We start from the raw sequence: 24684 nt of genomic DNA, 5'->3' as shown, positions 1-24684 counted from the left end.
TGGGGCGGGGCACTGTCCCTCATCCACCAATCATCCGCAGGATTTTTTGAGTGGCAGGCAGCAACAGCGAATGGGAAAGCCGATACTGACTGACGCGCGGGAAAAGGAGGAGTTCGAGGCCGGTGGCGGCGGTGGCGACAGCGACAATCTGGGGATAGAGCTGGAGGGACCTGGGGGGCGTGCAGAGATCTCTGACTCGGGCGCGAGGGACCTCCCGCCGAGATGCCTGGTACTATTTGGGAAAGAGTCGGGGTGCAGGCAGCTCTGGAGCCTTGGCTTTGGGGTCTGAAGGAATGGCTGACCGGAGGGGGCGGGGTGGCAAGCATGGCGGCGGTGACTGGGAAAGGGTTGGAGGGCCCTGCGGAGGGGGTGGGGAAGCAGGAGCTGGGAAGGCTGAGTGGTCGTGAGGAAGCGTGAAGGGCTGTGGGGGTTCTGGCGAACAGAGATGGCAAAGCCACCTTTTGGGGGTGGTAGAGGCTCCAGAGGGACGTAGGGGGAGTTTTGGGGGATGGAAAAAGGGGCGGGAAGAGACGAGGTTAGGAAGGAGGGGAAAGGGTGTCTACGGGAAGGTGATGGAGAAGGCGGGGGAGAGGATAGGCAGGCCGATGGTAAGTAAGGAGGCATCGGATCTTGGGGAGTATGATGGGAAAGTGCTGGCACGATCATCGCGTTTTAATGGAAAGAGCTCTAGGGTGGTCCCCTTTCCCAACTCCTGTCTTCCCGCCCCATTATTTAAGCTCACACCGCGCGCGGAAGGCTGGTAGGTGACATAGAACTGATCTTTTGTTACTCCATTCCAGGGGAGCAGATGGACCCTCCTGGAAGTCAGTTGGATTCAGATTTCTCTCAGCAAGACACTCCTTGCCTGATAATTGAAGACTCTCAGCCTGAAAGCCAGGTTCTAGAAGATGATTCTGGTTCTCACTTCAGTGTGCTATCTCGACACCTTCCTCATTTACAGGCACACAAAGAGAACCCTGCGTTGGTGAGTGATACCTTGTTTGGAAATGATTGAGCAGGTCCCCCCCTCCCTCCCCCCTCCACCATAATCTAGACCAACCAGAAAATGTAAGTACTCAGGTCACTATCTTTTGGAGACAATTAGTTGGAAAAATGAAATCACCATAGTCACAAAAAGTATGTCTCATTTTAAATTATTTCGTCTGTAGAGGGGATATTATGTTTGCGTGTTTCCTAGGATGTGGTGCCCAAGCCTGAACAATCAGCTGGAGAGCAAGGGGACAGTAAAAGTGGGCTCAATGACCACCTGAAGGAAGACAAAGCTGCAGGTGAGGTGCCTCAAACTGTCCGTCCCATTTTGCAAGGGTGCACTTGTTAGAGCTGGTGGACTTAGACGGGGTTGTGGCGAATGTATGTAAGGAAATCCAGCACTCTATCCGGTGCGTAGTAGGCACGCAAAAGCTTGGCTTTCTGTAATGGAGCTGATTAGGTTTGTATTGTCTGCATTCCTGACTTTGTATTATTAAAGTTTAGGGGTAAATGCCTTTTGTGCTAATATCCTCTTGTGTTTTTCAGACCCTATGGATTCTTCTCATGTGGATACATGTGGTTCCGTCAGTCAGGTCATTGAACAGTTACCTCAGCCAAACAGGACAAGCAGGTATACTAGTGTTTGAAGAAATTTATTTACATTTGTTAATGGATCAGTTCTTTTGTCTGTACCTTTGACTCATCCCAAAGATAAAGGGATTAATCTTATTTTTGTGAATTAGGAAGTGGGATTTGAGGATTATGTTAGTACTGTTAGCTGGAATCTCTTTTGTGAAGGTAATAACATTTTTACATCTACATTATTCATTTTGTGATCTGTCTTGTACATGTGAAACAAAATAAGTATTCCTTATTCTTAGCATAGATACAACTTATTAATTGAAAAAAAATCAAACAATATATTTAAGTATATTGTCAAAACTGTTAGGCATGCTTTCCACCAACCAAAGTAACTCACCAGTTTTAGATCCAGAATGTTTAATTCATATTCTTTTCAAACAGCATTCAGTTTTTACATTGTCTTTCCATTGCCCATTTATTGAGTTTATTTTCTATTCAAGGTACTAGATTGGATGCTTGTATTGTGTTTTGAGGGCTCTTTATATATTCTAGATACTAGTCCTTTGTAGGATATACAATATGCAAATATATTCTTCCACTCTGCAGCTTGTCTTTTCATCCTCTTCAGAGGGTGTTCCACAGAGCAGGTTTTTAATTTTGATGAGATCTGTTAAGTATTTTTAACAGAATAATATGAATGCATAGTTAATTTTAAAAAGAGTTTATAATGAAAAGCAAAGAGTTCGTTCTCATCCGTGGTCTCCTTTCGCAGAGGCAATCTTATTTAAGTGTTTGTGTTTTTACTTCTTTGGGAGGTCACCTTCCCAGCCCTTCATACTATGTAAAACAAAGTGACGCTATCACACTGCCGTTTCTTATTTTATCAGATTAAGGTAATTGAGTTCCATAAGTGGAGATGAGGACTTCTTACCAACAACGCTTTCCCAATTTTTGTAATAATTATTTTAGTTCTTTTATTAACTACTTTTGTACTTCAAAACAATATACTTAAAACTTTGTTTTCTTCTTCCATCAGCTTAGACAGTGGAGAAAAGTTTAAGATTAGTATTATTTTTCTATAATTAAGCTTCTTCTGATTTTTTTTTAAATCCTCACCTGCGAATATATATTTTTTACTGACTTTTTAGAGAGAGAGAGAGGAGGGGAAAGGCAGGAACAGAAAGAGAAAGAAATAAACATCTACCTGAGAGAGAAACATTGATTGGTTGTATCCCATACGCACCCTGACTAGGGATTGAATCCGCAACCAGGTATGTCCCCTGACTGGGAATCAAACCTGTACCCGTTTTGGTGCATGGGACGACGCTCCAACCAACTGAGTCATCCAGCCAGGGCATTCTGCTTTTTAAAAATATTTGTAGTAATATTTTATTTGGGAATAATTTTATATTTAAAAAATTTTAAAAATAAAGCCTCTTCTGATTTAACGAATCATTCTACAAATATTTATTGAGTCAAGCGCTCTTGAATAGTGGGGATACAAAGTGATCAGAAGAGATAAAAATTCTAGACCTTAATGTAGCTTACATTCTTGTATGGGATGTAGCAATACATGATGAATAAGTAAAAGATACGTAGTACATATGTTAGACATTCGTAGGGCTGAAGAGAAAAATAAAACAGGTGGCAATAGGAAATACAGGAGTTGCAAGTTTAGATAGAGTGACGTGGGGAGTGCTTCACTGTTGTGGCATTTGATTAAAAATCACAAGTGATGCCGGCAGGTGTGGTTCAGTTGTTGAGCGTGGACTGATGAACTAGGAGGTCACAGTTCTAGTCCCAGTCAGGGCACATGTCCAGGTTTTGGGCTGGATTCCCAGTGGAGGGCGAGCAGGAAACAGCTGATGAATGATTCTCTCTCATCATTGATGTTTCTATTTTTCTCCCTCTCTGAAAATCAATAAAAATATATTTTTAGCCGAAACCGGTTTGGCTCAGCGGATAGAGCGTCGACCTGCGGACTGAAAGGTCCCAGGTTCGATTCCGGTCAAGGGCATGTACCTGGGTTGCGGGCATATCCCCAGTAGGAGATGTGCAGGAGGCAGCTGATCGATGTTTCTCTCTCATCGATGTTTCTAACTCTCTATCTCTCTCCTTTCCTCTCTGTAAAAAATCAATAAAATATATTTTAAAAAAAAAATATATATTTTTTTTGCCGAAACTGGTTTGGCTCAGTGGATAGAGCATCGGCCTGAGAGGTCCTGGATTGTGAGAGGGCAGATTGCAAGAGGGAGCACGCCAGGCTGAGGGAAACTGCCCCCACTCCCCCCGGCCTCTAGTTCCTTAATATCTGACAATATAGTTCATATTAAAATTTTCTCAAAGATGTCTTTTATATATATATAAGTTTTTTAAGAGTGCCCAGTCTTTTTTTTTTTAAATATGTTTTTATTTTTATTGCAGGCCCACGCTCTATCCACTGAGCCAAACCAGCTAGGGCGAGACTATTCTTTTGTAATATTTGTTGCAGATTTTTCCCTAGTTGTTATTTGTCTTTTACTTTTGTTTATTATGTTTTTTGACCTGTGATGTAACCTTTTTAAAAAAATACATAGGCCTCTGCCCTAGCTGGTTTGGCTCAGTGGATAGAGCGTCAGCCTGCGGACTAAAGGGTCCCAGGTTCAATTCCAGTCAAGGGCACGTGCCCAGGTTGCCAGCTCGATCCCCAGTAGTGGGCGTGCAGGAGGCAGCCAATCAATGATTCCCTCTCATCATTGATGTTTCTGCCTCTTTCTCCCTCTCCCTTCCTCTCTGAAATCAATAAAAATATATTTTAAAAAACACATAGGCTTCACCCTGGCTGGTGTGGCTCAGTTGGTTGGAGCATCGTCTTGTAAGCCAAAAGATCGTGGGTTCGATTCCTGGTCAGGGTACATACCCAGGGTACATATCGGGGGGGATAGGGATGCCTACGAGAGGCAACCGTTTGATGTTTGTCTCTCATATTCTTCTCTCTCTAAAATCTCTCTCTTTCTCCCTCTTCCTTTCTCTCTCTCTAAAATGAATAAAAACATTCTCAGGCGAAGATTTAAAAAAAAATACACAGGCGTCTTACCTGTATTTTATTCAGATATTCTGGTTCTATATATGTATTCTAAGATTTTTTACTATAGTATTTTTGTGAACTGTTTGCTTTAATAGATGTATTCCCTACACATCTAATCCATATCTATTATCACTTGTCAGTAATTCTCTTGAGTGCAAGATTTTTCTGTCCCTGCTCATACCTTTTCAGAGAAAGATAAAATTCAAGTCTGTTTGTTCCTTTCTTCTGTTTAATGATTGTGATACTTAATTCTGTACCCTGTTTTTGAGTTGTTAACCTTTTCGGTGCTTGTCTGTAGAAAGAAGCAATAATGGGGTGAGGCATTTTACTTTTTCAAATTTGCTTCAATGGTGGTTGGTGTGTGGGGAGTCACAATAAAATTCCAGAGTGCTTTGAGCAAAATGTCCCAACCTATCTGGGAACACGTGGTTGTACCTTTTGCTGTGTAGTGTTTTGGGGCGGTCAGTGGAAGCTGCTCCTCCTGTGGGGGAAGAGAAGGAAGAACTGGAAGACAAGGAGAAGGGAGAAGAGGAAGAAGATACTCTAGATGTTGCCACACATTCCCTTGGTGCTGAAGGTAACTTTATGCCTTTTTCAGGATAGTAGGTTGCTTTAAGTCCTTTTTTTTTTCTTTCTGGTTTTTTTGTTTGTTTGTTTGTTTTAAGTCCTTTTATTGTGAGCGTACAGACATTAAGTTTTTTCTTTTTACCAGGTTATACATTTGTCATCATAAATTTCCAGGTCCTTGGATAGCCCCCTTTGTGCATATTGACTCTTCTTCCTTTTGTAATCAAATATTTTGGGGATGTATGCTTTATGGGGCTGGAAGTACATTGAATTATTGAGTATGGGGTATGGTTTATGTATATTTTCAGGAAGTAGACATAGTATACTTATATTAGGTGCTTGCAAGGTTTTATAGTATGCAACTTCTTTTTGCTTCATTACACATTTTCCCCCTTCACCTTTACTGCTTTTATTTTGATTTTATTTTGAAAAATTGGGGGAGGGCAAGGCTTTGATTTGAAGGATGTAATATGACCTTCTTTTGCTAAGTGATAGCACCTTGCCTGGTGCATAATATTGTAGGATGGTACCTAATTTCTTTGGGCCTTGTTCCTAGATCCTGCCTCATCACAGTTGGGCTTTGGGGCTCTGGAACTCTCCCAGAGCCAGGATGTTGAGGAAAATACTGTGCCATATGAAGTAGACAAAGAGCCTCTACAGTCAGTAACCACCAACTCTGGTCATACGAGGCTATCTGATGTGGATGCTAATACTGGTATGAAACTGTTTTCTGGCATTTGGAGTTGTTTATCAGCATTTTCATCTCGTGCTAGAGCTCTTCTTTCCTCGATAACATTTTATAGCTATCTAAGTTAATATAATCTATGTTAATACAGTAAGGTTGCAGAGTTGTCTGGCAAGTACTTGTCAGTTGATGACTTGCAGGTTAGTGTTTTTTGGTGAGTTATTGGTTGTTTTCTTTTTTGGAAAATATATTATTTTCTAATTTGGACTTCTGTCTATTAAAATCTTTACCTTTAGAAAAGCATTAGGGACTGCTTCTAGTACTTTGAAAAATTAAATATCTCCTTCCTTCTTTTTTTTTTTTAATATCTCCTTTCTATCTTCTAAAACTTCAAGCAATTAAGCATGAAGAACAGTCCAATGACGATATCTCCATGGCAGAACAGCCCAGCAAGGATGTCCCTGTGGTAACACAACCCAGTAAGGATATACATGTGGTGGAAGAGCAAAATCCATCAACTGCAAGGTAACCCATGTTCTTTCTAGAAAGTATATTTGGGTTTCTGCTGTAGGGTTATACTCATTTCACTTGGCCAGGATTTTCAGAAATTTTTGATTTTCATCTCTCCCTTTTCCTCCCCCTAGCATTTTTCTGGTCCAATATAAACGTTGATTATTCATGAATTCTCTTTGTGTCCTTATCTTTAGGCATATTACAAAGCTATTTTATTGCTGCTGTCACTATAGGCATTACTCCTTAATCTTTGATTGCCACTTCTCTCTGATCTTTGTCTACTGCCTCTCTGTGGGTGGTATTCTAGCCTCTCTGGTGTTAGGAAGAGTCACATGAATATTATATTTGAAAGTCTTACTATTTCTGTACTTGAAGAGCACCCAGATTGTTTTGGGTTATTGGGTAACCTGCATTTGGTAGTTTATGATAAAGATGCAGGGAGATATTCTTTTCTAAGTTCATTATGCTCTTAATTTGGTAGGAATTGGGCAGTATATCTCTCTTCTGCCTGTTGTGATTGTTGTTTCCAAAACAGTATGGCATCTGGTCAACAGCTCAGGTTTGGAATTGGCAGAGGAAAAGTGGGATGCTTCCAGTTTGGGGCGGGGATAACTAAACATTCAATGTTGTTACTTTCTTCTATAGAAATAGTGGGGAGGGGGCGGGTGTGGGGTGGAGGGGGTCGATGGGGAAAAAAGGGGACATCTGTAATACTTTCAACAATGAAGATTAAAAAAAAAGAAATAGTGGGGAATGGGGTTCTGGGGTCCTGAATAAAGAGAAGTTGACTTTCTAATGCAAAACACTCAGCTTATAACTGGGCCTAAGTTTTTAGGCCGGCCTTCCTTCCTTTCTTAATATGTTTTTATTGATTTTAGAGAGAGGAAGGGACAGGGAGAGAGATATAGAAACATCAGTGATGAGAGAAAATCATCGATTGGCTGCCTTCTGCACACCCTTTTCCACAACCTGAAACCTGGGCATGTGCCCTGACTGGGAATCGAACTGTGATCTTCTGGTTCATGGGTCAATGCTCAACCACTGAGCAACACTGGCCAGGCTAGGCTTTTCTTTAGGAAGTTGCACTCTAGCTAGTTTTGCTGTTCTGTTTACTCTGGGTAATTGTAGAGTAGGTAAATCTCATAAGAATCTGGAAAGGGATCAGCAATGAATGTCTTACATGTGTGAATAGTACTAGTGTGGAGTCTTGGTTTGGGGCTTAGATTTAGTAGATCAGATGGAAAAGGCCAACAGAGGTAATGTGTGTGGCAAATAAGTTCAGAGAATAATTCACACCCAGGCCCTTTCCTTGGAAGGTCATTGGTAGAACTGGCATTGCTGTAGTCTGGATTAAAATTCTTCATGCATGTGTAGATAATAGCATATGTAACAGAAATTCCTGAATGACTCATCAGTAATCTCATGTAGTGCAGCAGTGAGTAGAGTTGAAAAGACGTATTGCTTTGTGAGAGACTTAGACAGGCTTTGAAATGAGCTAAGGGCTTTGTATCATCAAATAGTATCTTACTTAATTTTCACTAAGTAGTTATATATACTAAAACTATTGAAATTTTTGAAATTATTAAAGGAAAACAGATAAAACACAGGAAAAGTTTATTAGGTCAAAGATGAAAACATTTGAACATAGCAACTTTTTCTCCTGGTGATGTGAATCTCCTAGGTCAGAGGACATGCCTCCTAGTCCCAAAGTATCTCTTATTACTGTGGAAACAAAAGAACAAATACCTGCTCAAGAAATACTGGAAGGTGGACTGCAGATTCCGAAGTTACCAGAGCCTGAGGTTTTGTCAACTCAGGAAGACTTGTTTGACCAGAGCAATAAAACAGGTACAAAGAGTAATTAGTTGATATATAGTTAGTTCCTCTTGTTCAAAGATAAAAACTTTTATTTCTGTTTTGTGGCTACTGTTTAAGTTAGAGGGCACTTTATAGGTATGCAGACTTGTTTGTGATATGAAAGGAAAATATGCCTCTAGCTGATTAATGAGAAAGTCTTTTTGAGAATGATTGCTATTTAACATTTTAACATAATTTTCTCTCTCTTTTGGAAATGGAGATATTGAGGAATAATAGCTAATGGAGTAAATTTAATAACTATGGACAGAGTAGCTACTTCTTTTGTCCTAGGTCTCCAAATATTTAACATAATTAAGTATACGTTTTTTCATATTCACCTGGCTAACTGTACTTATCTGTTTGTTAGTTCACAAATAGGAAGTTATGGTCTAGGAGAAAGAATGTAAAACTTAGAAGACTAGAGTGGTATTTGTTTCACATTTTGTTAACCCCCACCAACCCTTTATTCTGTTACCTCAGAGTCAGAAAGCTTCAGTAATAACTAGCAAAGTATACCTCAAGTCCTCATGTTGTCGATAGGTTATGTGATTTTGAATGAAACAACATATAACAAAACCAATTTTACTGTAGGCTAACTGATATAAAGAAGAGGTAAGTTTATAGGACATTTCATTAACATTAAAACAAAAAGATGTTGAATGAGATGACATTGTTGGAGGACCTGCTGTAATGTGTTGGTTGTAATGAGGGAAGAAGAGAGGGTTTTATTCCTTTACTAGGCTGTGAATATGTGCAAAACATTCAAAGAGTCACTAAGAAATCTTTTTTGGTCTCTCGCTAAATCTATAAGGTTGTATTTAAGACATTCCTTTATACTTGGGATTAGTAAAGCTGATACTCCATCTGTTGCTTAGACGGGACCAACAAGAGACTCTTCATACTATAAATCAGTACTGGCTATTTATATATCCTTTTACTAACATGTTAGTATTTTCTGTCTCCTTTTGAGGAGGCTCAGGTTCTGATCATGAAAATTGCTGCATTCATATTATCAGGTGTCATATATATTATTTTGACTCCTCCCAACTCCATATTATGGCATGAGCTTACTTCACCTTAGGTAGACCTTGAAATAAAAGTCTCACTTGCTGTTTTATAATAGAACCTTCACAAGAAAGAAGAGCAGTCAAACGAAGGTATCAGGATTCTGGCCTTTTTCAAGTTTTAATCATGACATAAAGGACTAAGGAATTCTTTTTGTCAATTTTTATTTAAAAAACCTATAATTTAGTAGGGAGGGGGGCTTTTAATGATCACTCAATATTTGTGTTAGCATGGCATTTCATTAATTGTACTATAATTAGAAAACAGTTTCTACCCTCTTGGAACATGGTTGGAAATCTGTATATTACTCTCTGCAGTACAGAGTGCTTTTTTGTTGGTTTGTTTTTACAACTCAGTAATGTCAATCTGAGAAGTCAATGTAACTAGATCTTTTCCCCCCAATAGTTTCTGATGGTTGCTCTACTCCTTCAAGGGAAGAAGGTGGGTGTTCTCTGGCTTCCACACCTGCCACCACTCTGCAGCTCCTGCAGCTCTCTGGTCAGAGGTCCCTTGTTCAGGAGAGCCTTTCCACGTAAGTAAGCCTAAAGCAGCTCTGCCAGGGAAACATGTGCCTGAGGGTTTAAGGCTAGGGTTCAAAGAGCTAAACTTGTCCACAAGTTCAGCATTCTTTTTGAAACCAAAAGGTAAAATCTAGGCTTTAGAATTTTGGGGGTAAGAACTTAGTAGGACCATTGAAGGTAGGTAGATCTGCTTTTTCATTTGGAAATTTTATAATAGTAGCCCAAAGGTTTCACTAGGGAAGAAACTGCCCGATTACTAAGAGACTGTTACACATCCCAAACAAGCATTCTGCTCTTTTATTTGACTAAAAATTCTTCCCATTTAATAGGGGTGGGAAATGGGTTATATTAGAGTAAACATTAGTTGCATTTCTTTCTCTCTGTGTTAGGGCAAAGAGGTTTGTACTTTTAAATAAAAATGTGCATGATCTTTCTAATATGCAGAAATGGAGTAAATATTTTGTCTCAAAAATCAGCAGATGAATTATTTTTCTAGTACTTTCTCATCTGTTTTTCAATCATGATGTCCTTGTGTCTGATCATTCATTTTCTCTTATAATCATACTAGAGGCCTGGTGCACAAAATTCGTGCACGGGGGCATGGGGGTCTCCTCAGCTCAGCCTGCACTCTCTCCAGTCCGGGACCCCTTACTGCTGGTTTAGGCGCGAAACCGGGGATCGGGTTTCATAAACCAGCAGTTGGATATCCCTCTCACAATCCTGGACTGCTGGCTCCTAATCGCTCACCTGCCTTCCTGCCTGGTTGCTCCTAACTGCCCTCCCCTGCCGGCCTGATCACCCCTCACTGCCTCTGCGTGCCGGCCTGATTGCCCCTAACTGCCCCTCCTGCTGGCCTGATCGTCCCTCACTGCCTCTACGTGCTGGCCTGATTGCCCCTAACTGCCCCCCCTGCTGGCCTGGTCATCCCTAACTGACCCCTGCTGCTATCCAGGTTGCCCCTAACTGCTCCCTCCCTGCCAGCCTGGTCGCTCCTAACTGGCCCCCGCACCGGCCTGGTCACCCCTTATTGCCCCCACTGCTGGCCTGGTCGCCCCACACAGCCTGCTTTTTCAGTCGTTGGGTCGTTCCTCACTAACGCCCCTGTCAGCCTGGTTGTAGGCAGCTGTCTTGTGAGGGCGTGAGGGTTAATTTGCACATTACCTCTATTATATAGGATGGCTTTATGCTTACTTTTTAAAAAATATTTTTTTATTCATCAGAGAGAAAGGGAGAGGGAGAGAGAGAGAGGTAGAAACATCAATGATGAGAGAATCATTGATCGGCTGCCTCCTGCATGCCTCCTACTCTGGATCAAGCCCAAAATCCAGGCATGCGTTCTGCCCAGGAATCGAACCATCACCTCCAGGGTCATAGGTCGACTCTCAACCACTGAGCCACGTGGGCCGAGCTACTCTTTGTTTTAATTCTAACTTTGGATATGTCTCATGTGAAATAGTTATTGAAATATTATTGATGGCTCTTCCACAGCCTCAGGTAGCTTTTTGAGAGAAATGCTAATAAGTATTGGTCTGAATGGCTTAGACATTTTTGCTATTAAAAAGGAAGAAAACAGATGCAAAATTGTGGCTGTGGTTAAAAATAATCTGTGATTTTCTCTTTCTATAAAGGAATTCTTCAGATCTTGTTGCTCCTTCCCCTGATGCTTTCCGATCTACCCCATTTATTGTTCCTAGCAGTCCCACAGAACAAGAAGGAAGAAAAGGTGAGCTCTCTTGATCTGCCTGTTGATCTCAGATTAGAAGGGGAGCAGCACTTCTGCCTTGCAAAATATACTGTGTCTTTATATGTTAGCACACTGACCTAAGCCATCCAGTAGGACTCATCTGTCTCACCTTTAGGGAAGTGGCCTAGTGTAAAGTGCTCATCTCAGTTCTTAGCTCTTCGGCACCCATTCTTTTGAGAACTCGGTGTTGACTTGATTTTTAAAAAGACCCTTAAGGGAAAATGTTCAGGTTTTCAAGTTAAATTCAAATGAATTAGTATAGTAAAGAGCTGGATTTATTACTAATTGCCAGTAATTTTCAACAACATATTTGCATGTTATTGATGAGAGGGAACCAAAAATTGTTTTGTTTGTCTTTATAGGCTATTTTGTTATTTTTTTAATATATTTTTATTGACTTCCGAGAGTAAGGGAGAGGGAGAGAGAGAGAAGCGTCAATGATGAGAGAGAATCATTGACCGCTGCCTCCTGCTTGCCCCTTGCTGGGGATTAAGTCTACAACCTGGGCATGTGCCCTGACTGGGAATCGAACCTTGACCTCCTGGTTCATAGATCGACAGTCAACCACTTAGCCACACCGGCTGGGCTATTTTTGTTATTATCAAAGCAGTTTTTGTCAGAGTGGCTAGGAGCAGGTTGTAGAAATTTTGACTTCATTCACTTTCTCCTAGGGATTTTATACTTTATTCACAAGAAAATTTTTCCTTTTACTTAATTTATCTCATTATGTAAACTTCTTTTGCTCAATACTAGTCTCCTATCCAGTCATTCAAGGTATTTCTAAATTCCTACAAAGCCTTTTCCAATAAATTCCATGATTTTCTCCTTTTCATACCTATAATGGTACAATAGCTTATTTTTATTGAACACTTAGTATATCCCAGACACTATTTTATGTCCTTCCTTTTGGTTTTAGGTGCTTTGTTTTTTATCATTGAATCAATACTAGGAAGTAGGTGTTACTTTTATCTCTGTTTCATAAATGGAGAAATGGGGGCACAGAGAGATCTCACAACTAATAAGTCATAGAGGCAGGATTTGAACTCAGGCAACTGCCTCCATAGCTGCTGGTTATATGCCTCCTATGATATCCCCCTCTCTGCTCTTAAGTGATATAAATATAGAAATATATTTAACTGTTTTTCAAGTGTAATTTACCCATTGCAAAATTTAATCTTATATTTTCTTCTGCCACAAAGTTTCTGTCTGGCTATTTTCTCTTGAAATAATTTGTAGGTTTCCAAATGGACTAATATTCTAAGCATAGCATGATTGATTAGTGATGTCTTAAGTAAAAAATAAAAGTCAATCTATTCTACAAAAACTGCTATTAATCAAAATACATTTGGTTTATATTTAGAACCATTTCTTCTATCTGTAGTGTGAACATATAAAAATAATTACATTAAAGATGCTTTCTCCCTGATTGTAAACATCTATGTATATAAAAGACTAAGTGACCGACCATACATACGTCTGACTGACCGTCCATTTGGCCGGTACAGATGACACACACTGGCAATTTAAAAATAAACATTGACTCACGCATGCACGATATCTGTCCCTGTCAAACACTGGCCTCCCACTTAAATTAATTTAAACACAGTTTCTCATGATGCTAGCATTTGCAATTACTATTAATAAATCACAAGGACAAACTCCAGACAAAGTAGGATATTCCTATCTGGACCCATTTTCGGACATGGTCAGTTATATGTTTCTTTCTCTCGAGTTTGAAGAGTGTGTGACATTAAAGTTAAAGTTGTAAATACTTCATCACAAGGGAAGTTAGTCAAGTACTCTGAAAGTGTTTTTACTCTTAATGTGGTATACAGGGAGATATCAGAATAAGTTTAATCAATTTATCAATCATTTTTATCAATGTTGTTTTAATATGTTTTTGTTGTTTTTCTATCATGTCTTTGCTTTTATATTATGTTGTTATTGTTTATTTGTTAATGAATTTGTATATTACTAGAGGCCAGGTGCACAAAAATTTGTGCACTGGTGGGGGTCCCTCAGCCCGGCCTGCCCCCTCTCACAGTCTGGGAGCCCTCAGGGGATGTCCTACTGACTGCTTAGGCCCGCTCCTATGAGGAGGCGACCAGACTGATCGAGGGAAGGCACTGCCCTCATCACCCCGTCGCTGCTGCCGCCTCTGGCCTCCCTCTGCGGGAGGTGACCAGGCCAATCAGGGGAAGGCGCTGCCCCCACCACCCCACTGCTGCTGCCACTGCTGGCCGCTGTGGCTGCGAGGCCTGAGCCCCGGGCCTCGCAGCTGCTGGGGCTCACAGCTGCCTGAGCCCACTGCTGCCTGAACCCCAGGCCTCGCAGCCGCTGTGGCTTTGTCTGGATGGAAATCTGCTCTCATTAGCATATTACCCTTTTATTAGTATAGATTTTATATACATTTTACTAATTTTCTTTCATCCCTGACACTTATATTATAGAGAAAGGGTGAATAGCAATATTAAAACATTTCTTCTAATTATTTTCCTTTCAGTGTGCACGAATCCGTGCACCGGGCCACTAGTAATTAATAATTAATAACAGGCATACTTAAGATATGTTGCAAGTTTGCTTCCAGGCCACTGTAGTAAAGTGAGTATTGTGGTAAATATTGTAATAAAGTGAGTAATCTTTTTGCTGGTGGAGAGCCTGCCTTCAATTTGTAAAAAATGCAACATCTGTGAAACACAATCAAGTGAAGTGCAATAAAATGAAGTATGCCTATACTCATTGTAGAAAGTTTGGAAAGCATATAGGAAAGTAATGATAAGAAAATAAAATAAATTGAGAAGAAAATAAAAATCACCCGTGATCCCACAATCCAGATATAATTATGGTTTATTTATTAATCATGATATAACAACAAAGACATGATATAAAAACAACAAAAACATGATATAAAAGCATTGATAAAAACAATGACTGATAAATTGATTAAACTTATTCTGATATCTCCCTGTATACCACATTAAGAGTAAAAACACTTTCAGAGTGCTTGATTAATTTCCCTGTGATGAAGTATTTACAACTTTAACGTCACATGCTCTTCGAACTTGAGAGAAAGCAACATATAACTGACCATGTCCGAAAACGGGTCCAGATAGGAATATTCCTACTCTGACTAGAGTTTGCCCTTGTGATTTATTAATAGTCATCGCAGATACTGGCATCACAGGAAACTGTGTTTGAATTAATTTAAATGGGAGGCCAGTGTCGGACAGGGACAGATAACACGCATGTGAGAGTCAATGTTTATTTTTAAATTGCCAGTGTGCGTCATATGTACCAGCCTGTCGGTCAGTCGGTCAGTCGGTCGGACGGTCAGACGTATGTACTGTTGGTCACTTAGCCTTTTATATATATAGATTAGCATTTGGATATATTTTCTATGCATAAATATAAAGAAATATCTTTACACATTTGGGATCATTTTATGTATATGATTCAGAGTTCTTTGGTTTTAATAAAAAATAAAGAATATTTTCCTTTGTTAATTGTATTTTAGATTTAATGTATTTGCTTAATACTTGTTCATAACTGTTTGTAGGACTATGTATGCTTTTTGTAGTTTTGTTTTTTGCTAAGATTATTAACCTAAAGCCTTTTTATATGTAGTGCTTAGAGCAGCAGGTCCCTAACACATTAAGCGCCCAGTCAGTCACCATGACTGACAATATACTTTCCATCCGGAAGACAAAACAGGCTGGGCGCTTAATGTGTTAATAAGTGCTTTGTCATGGTGAGAAAGATAAAAAAGTATAACGGGAATATTTAACACAGCTGTGGTAGTGTAATAAAGGCGTACAGCAGCAGATCCTGACCGAACCTAGAATTAGAATGGAAGGTGAGGTTGAGGCCAAGTAAGCAGCAAGGCGTTGGAATTGGGGTTGGGATTAGCTGGTAACATGAGAGTGATGATAGGAAAAAAACTGAGTGGCAGAGGTAGTTTGTGAAAGTGGTGTAGAGCAGTGATTTTCAACTTTTTTATCCTCGTGGCACACATAAACTAATTACTAAAATCCTGTGGCACACCAAATATATTTTTTGCCCATCTAACAAGAAAATAGGTATACCTTTCATTGATTTACAATAAATAAATAAAATTTGGAATTCCCTACTCTTTTTTGCTCCAAATTGACTTTTTAAAAAATCAGGTGCTTATACTTTGTATATATGGAGTTCTGGTACCAAGAATTAACCAATCAGTTTCAACCTTACTAGGCGACATGACCAATAAGATGCAACTCTGTTATATGACCTCTATATCTGTGGTTCAAGATAGGGCATTCACATCGGACGGCTATTGTTGTGTTGGCTGTTGTCATTTCTTTTATTTGACAAGCTAAAGGAAAAGAGGTCAGTGGCCCTGACTAAATAGTCAGGTAGTGCATGTTTTAAAAATTCTTGTATGCCTTGGCCAGTTTGGCTCAGTGGATAGAGTGTCAGCCTGCAGACTGAAGGGTCCTGGGTTTGATTTCAGTCAAGGGCACATACCTTGGTTGCGCTCAATCCTAGGCCGTGGTTGGGATACATGCAGGAGGCAACCAGTTGATGTGTCTCTCTTATCATTGATGTTTTTATTTTTATCTCTTTCTCTCCCTCTCCCCTCCTCTCTGAAATCAATACAAATATATTAAAAATAATTATTGTAGCACACTGGTTGAAAACCACTGGTTTAGAGGCAGTCTCTTTGGAGTCAAGTTGTAAGATAAGGGGGAAAGGATTGATGAATCAAATACCTAGTTAGGTTCTGAGGAAGATGCTGATGGCCTTCAGGTGGGTAGTATACTATGGGAAAACAAGGTTTTGTGCATGTTTCCCTCCTAAGCAATTTGTCTTAGATTAGTGTTTTGTACTTAGTTATTTGATTTATCAGTGCTAATTGGCATTGGTAGATTTTTTTTTCTCTTCTCTATTTGTCCTGGTACCCATCTTTCTGCACTTAGCAGTTAATGCAAATATAATGAGTTCATAAATATGTAAATATTTATTTAGAGTGGTGAACAAGTTCACTACATTTCAAGGCCTGTGGCAGAATATATGATGGCTAAATTAAGTGCCATTAATTTGGGCTTTTCTATGCAAAATGTGAAAAATGAGTTATAATCAGGAAAGAGGCTCAGAAGTTTTAACATTTCATCTAGGTAGGTGGTTATCCCCAGGTGAAACCTACTTTAATCTATAACTGACTATTTTGGGAGCTTGGGGAAGGAAGTATTTCGGTTTTTTATGGCCCAGTCAATCTATCAGCTTTTCTGAAAATTAAGTTAGTGTTTTTTTTAGGAATGGAAATTTCTATAATGTAACTAGAGGCCCGGTGCATGAATTTGTGCACCAGTGGGGTCTCTTGGCCTTGCCTGTGGGATCGGGCTGAAACCAGCTCTCTGACATCCCCCAAGGGGTCCCGGATTGCAAGAGGGCACAGGCCAGGTCGAGGGACCCCACTGGTGCACAGTCGGGGCCGGGGAGGGACGCAGGAGGTTGGCCAGCTGGGGAGGGGCCACAGGAGGGCTACAGGGCATGTCCAGCCCGTCTTGCTCAGTCCTGATTGACCGGACCCCAGCAGTAAGCTAACCTACCAGTTGGAGCGTCTGCCCCCTGGTGGTCAGTGCACGTAATAGTGAGCGGTTGAGCGGCCTTAGCATATCATTAGCATATTATGCTTTGATTGGTTCAATGGATGACTGGACACTTAGCACATTAAGCTTTTATTATATAGGATTTTTATTAGTGGTATTAGAAGTATTAATGAATGCTTATTTCTAAATTAGTTTTACCTGTTTTAAACCAGATGAGCCAATGGATATGTCAATGTTATCTGAAGAAGAAAGAGAATCTTTTCAGAAGAAGCTTAAAGATGATGAAACAGCGGAGATAGAAACCCTCCCTGTCCCACCTGAGCCCACTATAGCACCACAAGCCTCCACACCAGTGTCTCAGAGTGCGCCAGTCTTCACTCCTGGCTCACTTCCTGTCCCATCCCAGCCTGAGTTTTCTCATGTGAGTATTGTAGAAAGATTTTTTTCCTAACATTAAAAAAAATAACTTTATTGAGGTATAATTTATAAGCCATAAAACTCACCCATTTTAAGTGTATAGTTTAGTGATGTTTTAGTTAATTTACAGAGTTGTATAACTGTCATCACAATGTTCTAGTTTTAGAACATTTCCAGAGTCACCTAACATCTTGTCTTTAAACTTTTTGAAAATGTTACTGCAAAACTAAAAGGGGCCATTAATCCTTATTTTACCTTAATGCAACTACTAGTCATTTTTATCTTTCTACATGCCTATGTTTTTGTTTTGTTTTGTTGGTTTTTTAAAAATTGATGTGAGAGAGAGAAAGAAGGAGAGATGTGAGGGAGCAACATCAATTGGCTGCCCATCACATGCACCCCAACTGGGAATCGAATCTGCCACCTTTTGGTTCATGGGATGATGCTCCAATCAGTTGAGTCACACTGGCCAGGGCCATGCCTAAATTTCAAAAATATATTTTTATTCATTTCAGAAAGGAAGAGAGGGAGAGAGAGATAAACACATCAGTGATGTGCTCGCTTCGGCAGCACATATACTAAAATTGGAACGATACAGAGAAGATTAGCATGGCCCCTGCACAAGGATGACGTGCAAATTCGTGAAGCGTTCCATGTTTTTCTATTAGTAGATGTTTAAATTTTCATTGTCAACATAAACATGGATATTGACTTACTCTTAGGAAACGTAAATATTTCCATCATGATCGATTGGACTGGGATGAGCACAGTTCTGCCAGCAGATATGTTTCAAGGCGTTGTAAACCTCTATTTATGCTTTCTCAGGATGCTGAACGTGAGCTTCTCTTTGACCTCATTCAGAAAATGTTGGAGTATGAGCCAACTAAAAGGATTACTCTCAAAGAAGCCTTAAAACATCCTTTATTTTATTCCCTAATAAAAAACCTACATAGATCTCTAATTGTACAGTGAAAGAAGAGATTTTATAGACTGTACCAGTCTAATTAAGTTATTTTGTACAGCTTTTGTAAATTTCTTAAACTTTTATATTGCCTTGTTTATTTTGTTTGGATAGTTTGATTTGTAAAGACCATAGCTAATTAATGAACATCTTTTTCAGTGATTTCTGTATAAAATGATCTATTCAGAGTAAATTTTTTTGTGTTTATGAAGTTTAAAAAACAAACAAAAAAACATCAGTGATGAGAGAGAATCATTGGTTGGCTGCCTCCTACACCCCCAACACTGGGGACTGAACCCACAACCCGGGCATGTGCCCCTGACCAAAATAGAACCTGGGACCCTTCAGTCTGCAGGTTGACGACGCTCTATCCACTGAGCCAGACTGACTAAGGCCATGCCTACATTTTAAAAAATGAAGTTCTTTATAGTGAACATACAGCTTTAATCTTTTTCCAGTTAACACTGTATCATAATGATTTTTTAGTGTTACCTCAGTTTCATATTATCCTTTCAAAACTTGTAAAATATTTCTGGATGTAACATAATTTAATTATTCCTGTGCTGAGGTTATCAGGATTTTTTTAAAAAAATAATTCTTTATTGTTGAAAGTATTACATATGTCCCCTGTCCCTCCCCCCGCCCCCAGTGACCTCCTCCAGCCTAGCCCCCCCCCTTCCCTCTTCACCCCAGGCCTTCAGCACCCTATTGTCTGTGTCCATGGATTATTCATATATGTATTCAAGGTCAGGATGGTTTTTAGTTTTCAAATGAGAAATTATTTTTCTTCTAAAAACAAGAAAGCCCAGCCAGTGTTACTCAATGGTTGAGTGTCGACCTATGAACCAGGAGGTCAAGGGCAGAGCATATGCCTGGATTTTGGGCTTGATCCCCAGTAGGGGGCTTGTAGGAGATAGCTGATCAATGATTCTCATCATTGATGTGTATCTTCCTCTCCCTTTCTCTCTGAAATCAATAAAAATATATTTTTTAAAAAAAGCAAAGGAAAACTAACATCTCATTTGTATAATTTTAAATATTTAAAAAAGAATAAATTTACGTTTTATGCATAGGGAATTGAAGGATTTTAACTAAATCTAAATGACTGTATTATATTGTCAATCTAAATGCCTGTTCTTATAAGATCTTAAGTGGGGAGTTATTTTAGTGTTATTGGGAGAACTTCTTTCATGCCTTTCAGTTTACAGGTGTTGTAATGAAAGTTTATATTTAAAAATGAATAGTAATATACCATAAATTTAGCGAGGAAGAGAGAGGCAGTAGGAAGAAAGAAATAGAGTTGCTTTCTGGCATTTTAAAATTTGTTCATTTTGTTCATTTGTTTAATGAAAATTCCATTTTGTGCAAATCATTAGAAGTGTTTTGGTAGAGTGGTTAAGAACAAGGATTCTAGCCCTGGTTAGTATTTCTCAGTGGTCAGAGCATCAGTCTGCAGATCGAAAAATCACGGGTTCCATTCCTGGTCAAGGGCATATACCGTAGTTGCAGGTTCCCTGGGACCAGTAGGGGCGAGTGCAGGAGGCAACCAATCCATATGTTTCTCTCATGTCAATGTTTCTCTCTTCTCCCCCTCGTCCCCAACTCCCTCCTTTCCACTCTCTAGAAACCAATGGAAAAAATATCCTTGGGTGAGGATTTTAAAAAAATGCTTCAAATTTTTATATTCTTTGATTTAATGATCATATTTATAAATCACCAAGATAATATGAGTTGCTTTCTATTTAAAATAATGATTCATTAATCTATAAAGTGGTAAAGCTAAAATAAATAAATAAGGAAACAAACAAACAAACAAGGACTCTAGAGTCAAAATTTGCTGGACTTACTCCTGGTTCTGCCATTTCTGTCTTTGTCACCTGTTGAAACTGAGCTTAATTTTCCTCACCAAATCAAATGGGGATATTGATCCTACCTAACTAATAGGGTAGTTGAGAAGGTTAAATTACTTAGTATACTATATAAAGTGCCTAGGATAGTGGGTTGCACGTGATAAACACTCCATAAGGATCAGCTGTTGCTAGCAGTGAAAGTGAAATTTTTCTTTAGCTTTTATTTTTCTGTTAACATTATACATGAACATATATAGTTTGGAGGAGTCATTAGAATTTAGGGATGAGAGCTATAAGCACTGATGCAGAGCATTAAGGGTTTTTCAGAAAAGGTAGGTGATATTAGAGACCACTTACTAGATGTCTATCAGTAACTAAACAGGATTTTTAAGGAAATGAAAGTCTATGCAATGGTATCCCTACCTGGGGAAGGGATTCCTGGCCACAAAGGGAAAACTGACTTTTTTTTTTTTAATTTTTTAATATATTTTTTATTGATTAAGATATTACATATGTGTCCTTGTCCCCACGTTACCCTCTACCCCCCCCCACCCCCCGCTCATGCCCTCACCCCCCCGTTGTCCATGTCCATTGATTAGGCCTATATGCTTGCATATAAGTCCTTTGGTTGATCTTTCCCCCTTACCCCCACCCTCCCCTACCTTCCCTCCAAGTCCCGACAGTCATCAGCTTATGTTGTTCATTATATTCCACAAATGAGTGAGATCATGTGGTATTTATCCGCTCTCCAGTTCCATCCATGCTGTGGCAAATGGTCAGAGTTCCTTTTTCTTCTTCCTCTTCTTAAAGAATACCTTTCAGCATTTCATATAATGCTGGTTTGGTGGTGATGAACTCCTTTAGCTTTTTCTTATCCGTGAAGCTCTTTATCTGACCTTCTATTCTGAATGATAGCTTTGCTGGATAAAGTAATCTTGGTTGCAGGTTCTTGCTATTCATCACTTTGAATATTTCTTGCCACTCTCTTCTGGCCTGCATGGTTTCTGTTGAGAAATCAGCTGACAGTCGTATGGGTACGCCCTTGTAGGTAACTGACTGTCTTTCTCTTGCTGCTTTTAAGATTCTCTCTTTATCTTTTGCTCTTGGCATTTTAATTATGATGTGTCTTGGTGTGGTCCTCTTTGGATTCCTTTTGTTTGGGGTTCTCTGTGCTTCCTGGACTTGTAAGTTCATTTCTTTCACCAGGTATGGGAAGTTTTCTGTCATTATTTCTTCAAAAAGGTTTTCAATATCTTGCCCTCTCTCTCCTTCTGGTACCCCTATAATTCTGATGTTGGTATGCTTGAAGTTGTCCCAGAGGTTCCTTACACTATCTTCATATTTTTGGAATCTCTTTTCTTTTTTCTTTTTCGGTTGGGTATTTTTTGTTTCTTTGTATTTCAAATCTTTGACTTGATTCTTGGGATCCTCTTGTCTGCTGCTGGATCTCTGTAAATTATTCTTTATTTCAGTCAGTGTTTGCTTAATTTCTAGTTGGTCCTTTTTCATGTCCTCCATGGTCTCACTATACTTATTGAGGGATTCATTAAATTTATCGGCAGTTTCCATAAAATTCTTGAAAAACCTTATAAACGTGGCCTTGAACTCTATATCCAATCGTTTGCTTTCCTCCATTTCTGCCATATGTGACCTGTTTCTTTGTCTCCGCATTTTGGCAGCTTCCCTGTGTTGATAGAGTGGCCCTGCGCGCCAGGTGTCCTGTAGGGCCCAGTAGCTCAGCCTCCCCAGTTACCTGGGGTGGACACTCTTGGTGCACTCTTGGTGCCTTGGTTGTTGTAGGATCACTGGGAGGAATTGACCTCCAAGCCAATTGGCTGTGAGAATCAGCTGTGTCTAAAGTGGGAGAACTTCTGTGCTGAAGACACCCTTCTGGGGCAAAACTTGCTTCAGTGGGGCTTTGGTGCTCACTGAGTCTGCTCCCTGAGTGTGTCCCTTATGGATCTGAGGAGTTGCAATCTGGATGGTCCCACTCTGACCACTGGGTACAGTGGCTCCTGGATCTAAGGAGGTGCTAATTCAGCCTCTGCCTGAGACCACACAGCAGGAGCCACGAAGAGGCTCAGCTGTGAAGCAATGCAAGCCGCTGCGGGGCCTTGGGCCTTCTCCTGGAAGTTCCGGGTCTGCCTGGCTGGGCTGCAGTTAGGTACATTCACATGCAAAAGCCTCTGCCGCAGCCTGGGTGGGGCAGGGTCTCAGGGAATCAAAGGGCGGATCAGGGAGCTATGGCTGATTCTCCGCCCGGAGTCGCGTGTCTCAGTGTCCCGGTAACGGCTGCAAGCACCTCTGAGGGAAAGCCGCCCTCAAGTTCGCCCGCTGCCGGACAGACCAGCTTCTCCCCGTATGAGACCTGGGTCCCCAGAGACTTCCCGGAGCCGGAGTTCAGAGCAGTCGGGAGTTTGTGATTCAAAAAGACAGCCGCGTCCTCAGGCGCCACCCCCTTTCCTCGCGCGCGCGCGAGCCGCCGTACCTCTGCACTTCACCTCCGCACTTCACCTCCGCAGCGCCTCTGGCTCTCAGCGTGCTTCTCTTTCCTTCTAGTTGTAGAATTTACACTCAGCCAGCCTTTCTGTTGTTCTGGATGATGTTTGCTCAGTCCTTTGCGGTAATTTTCAATTGTTGTGGGAGGCGACAATTTCCCGGTGTTTACCTATGCCGCCATCTTAGTTTCTCCGAAAACTGACTTTTTGAAGAAAAAAAGACACTATTGAAGAAATTGTCGTACCTTCAACAATTACCAAAGACCATCAGAGTCAGAAATAAAACCAGTAATGAAAATTTGAGACAAATGAGTGATGCTGAACATAATTCAAAGGTCCCTGGAACCTAAGATGACCTAGTCTAATTTCTTGGACTCATATTTTAAGATTTCTCAGCCAGTACAGTCCATGCCTTCTAAAAAATCTCTGAATAGTACCTTTACAACTTATTTTTTATGTTTAGGGTTTGATTTTTATAAAAACCATTTGTAAAAGCCAGAAAAGGAGTCAGATAATTAAAATGATGTCTCTCCCCATCCATACTCAGAGACAACAACCATTTTCAGTTCGCCATCACTGATATAAACACTATTCACAGCAGAGCCTGTGGAATATTATGATTATTTTTCCCTGTTTGCATAATTTATTTTCTCTGGAATTGATAATTATCTTTTTTATATTTGTTTAGACTTCTGTGAACTACTCACTAATTCAGTGATGGCGAACCTTTTGAGCTCGGCGTGTCAGCATTTTAAAAAACCCTAACTTAACTCTGGTGCCGTGTCACATATAGAAATTTTTTGATATTTGTAACTATAGTAAAACAAAGACTTATATTTTTGATATTTATTTTATATATTTAAATGCCATTTAACAAAGAAAAATCAACCAAAAAACCTGACACGCGTGTCATTTTTTTAATATATTTTATTGATTTTTTTTACAGAGAGGAAGGGAGAGGGATAGAGAGTCAGAAACATCGATGAGAGAGAAACATCGATCAGCTGCCTCCTGCACACCCCCTACTGGGGATATGCCCTCAAGCAAGGCACATGCCCCTGACTGGAACCGAACCCGGGACCCTTGAGTCCGCAGGCCGACGCTCCATCCACTGAGCCAAACCAGTCAGGGCCAGTCATCTTTTTTTTTATGAATATGTTTTTATTGATTTTTTAGAGAGGAGTGGAGAGGGATAGAGAGATAGAAACATCGATGAGACATCAATCAGCTGCCTCCTGCAAGTCCCCTATTGGGGGTTGAACCCCCAACCTGGGCATGTGCCTTGACCAGGAATTGAACCGGGGACTTCTTGTTTCATGGGTTGACACTCAACCACTGCGCTGTACCAGCTGGGCTCAGCCATCTTTTAATCTTTCTCTGGGTTACTGATTTCTACTCTTGGGCTTTTAATTTAGAATCCTTCTCCCCCGCCCCCCCCCCCCTTAATATACTTCCTTTTTAGCATTTTGTCTAGTTTTTATGGATATACTAGAGGCCCAGTGCACAAAATTTGTGCACTTGGGGGGGGGGTCCCTCAGCCCAGCCTGCACCTTCTTGTAGTCTGGGAGCCCTCAGGGGATGTCCGACCAATGGCTTAGGCAGGGAGTGGATTTAAGCCATCAGTTGGACATCCTTAGCGCTGCCTCTGAGGCGGGAGAGGCTCCCGCCACTGCCACTGCACTCGCCAGCCATGAGCCCAGCTTCTGGTTGAGCAGCGCTCCCCCTGTGGGAGCACACTGACCATCAGGGGGCAGCTCCTGCATTGAGCATTTGCCCTCT

At 40.4% G+C, this 24684-nt stretch overlaps 1 protein-coding gene and 1 non-coding gene across 6 annotated transcripts in view; both read left to right on the top strand.

Annotated features, from left to right (window-relative positions):
- Window positions 1-105: 105 nt before the first annotated feature.
- TP53BP1 (tumor protein p53 binding protein 1) overlaps window positions 106-24684 on the top strand; it is an 88044-nt gene continuing 63465 nt past the window's right edge. For all 5 annotated transcript variants that reach the window (XR_004966047.1, XR_004966048.1, XM_036299149.1 and 2 more), the window contains exons 1-11: window positions 106-229; window positions 801-985; window positions 1199-1289; window positions 1537-1621; window positions 5089-5216; window positions 5763-5921; window positions 6287-6416; window positions 8086-8252; window positions 9732-9858; window positions 11476-11570; window positions 17392-17600. Coding sequence is in view for 3 of the 5 variants with exons in the window: in XM_036299149.1 (XP_036155042.1) it covers window positions 223-229; window positions 801-985; window positions 1199-1289; window positions 1537-1621; window positions 5089-5216; window positions 5763-5921; window positions 6287-6416; window positions 8086-8252; window positions 9732-9858; window positions 11476-11570; window positions 17392-17600 (1383 nt within the window). In the remaining 2 variants the exon portion in view is untranslated. The remainder of the gene's footprint in view (window positions 230-800; window positions 986-1198; window positions 1290-1536; window positions 1622-5088; window positions 5217-5762; window positions 5922-6286; window positions 6417-8085; window positions 8253-9731; window positions 9859-11475; window positions 11571-17391; window positions 17601-24684) is intronic.
- On the top strand, window positions 18151-18257 carry LOC118661133. The gene has a single exon (XR_004969154.1). It is a non-coding gene; the product is annotated as a U6 spliceosomal RNA (small nuclear RNA).

The sequence above is a fragment of the Myotis myotis genome, unplaced genomic scaffold (assembly GCF_014108235.1).
Source record: "Myotis myotis isolate mMyoMyo1 unplaced genomic scaffold, mMyoMyo1.p scaffold_m19_p_1, whole genome shotgun sequence".
Taxonomy (NCBI): domain Eukaryota; kingdom Metazoa; phylum Chordata; class Mammalia; order Chiroptera; family Vespertilionidae; genus Myotis; species Myotis myotis.
This window is presented reverse-complemented; position numbering and strand designations above follow the sequence as displayed.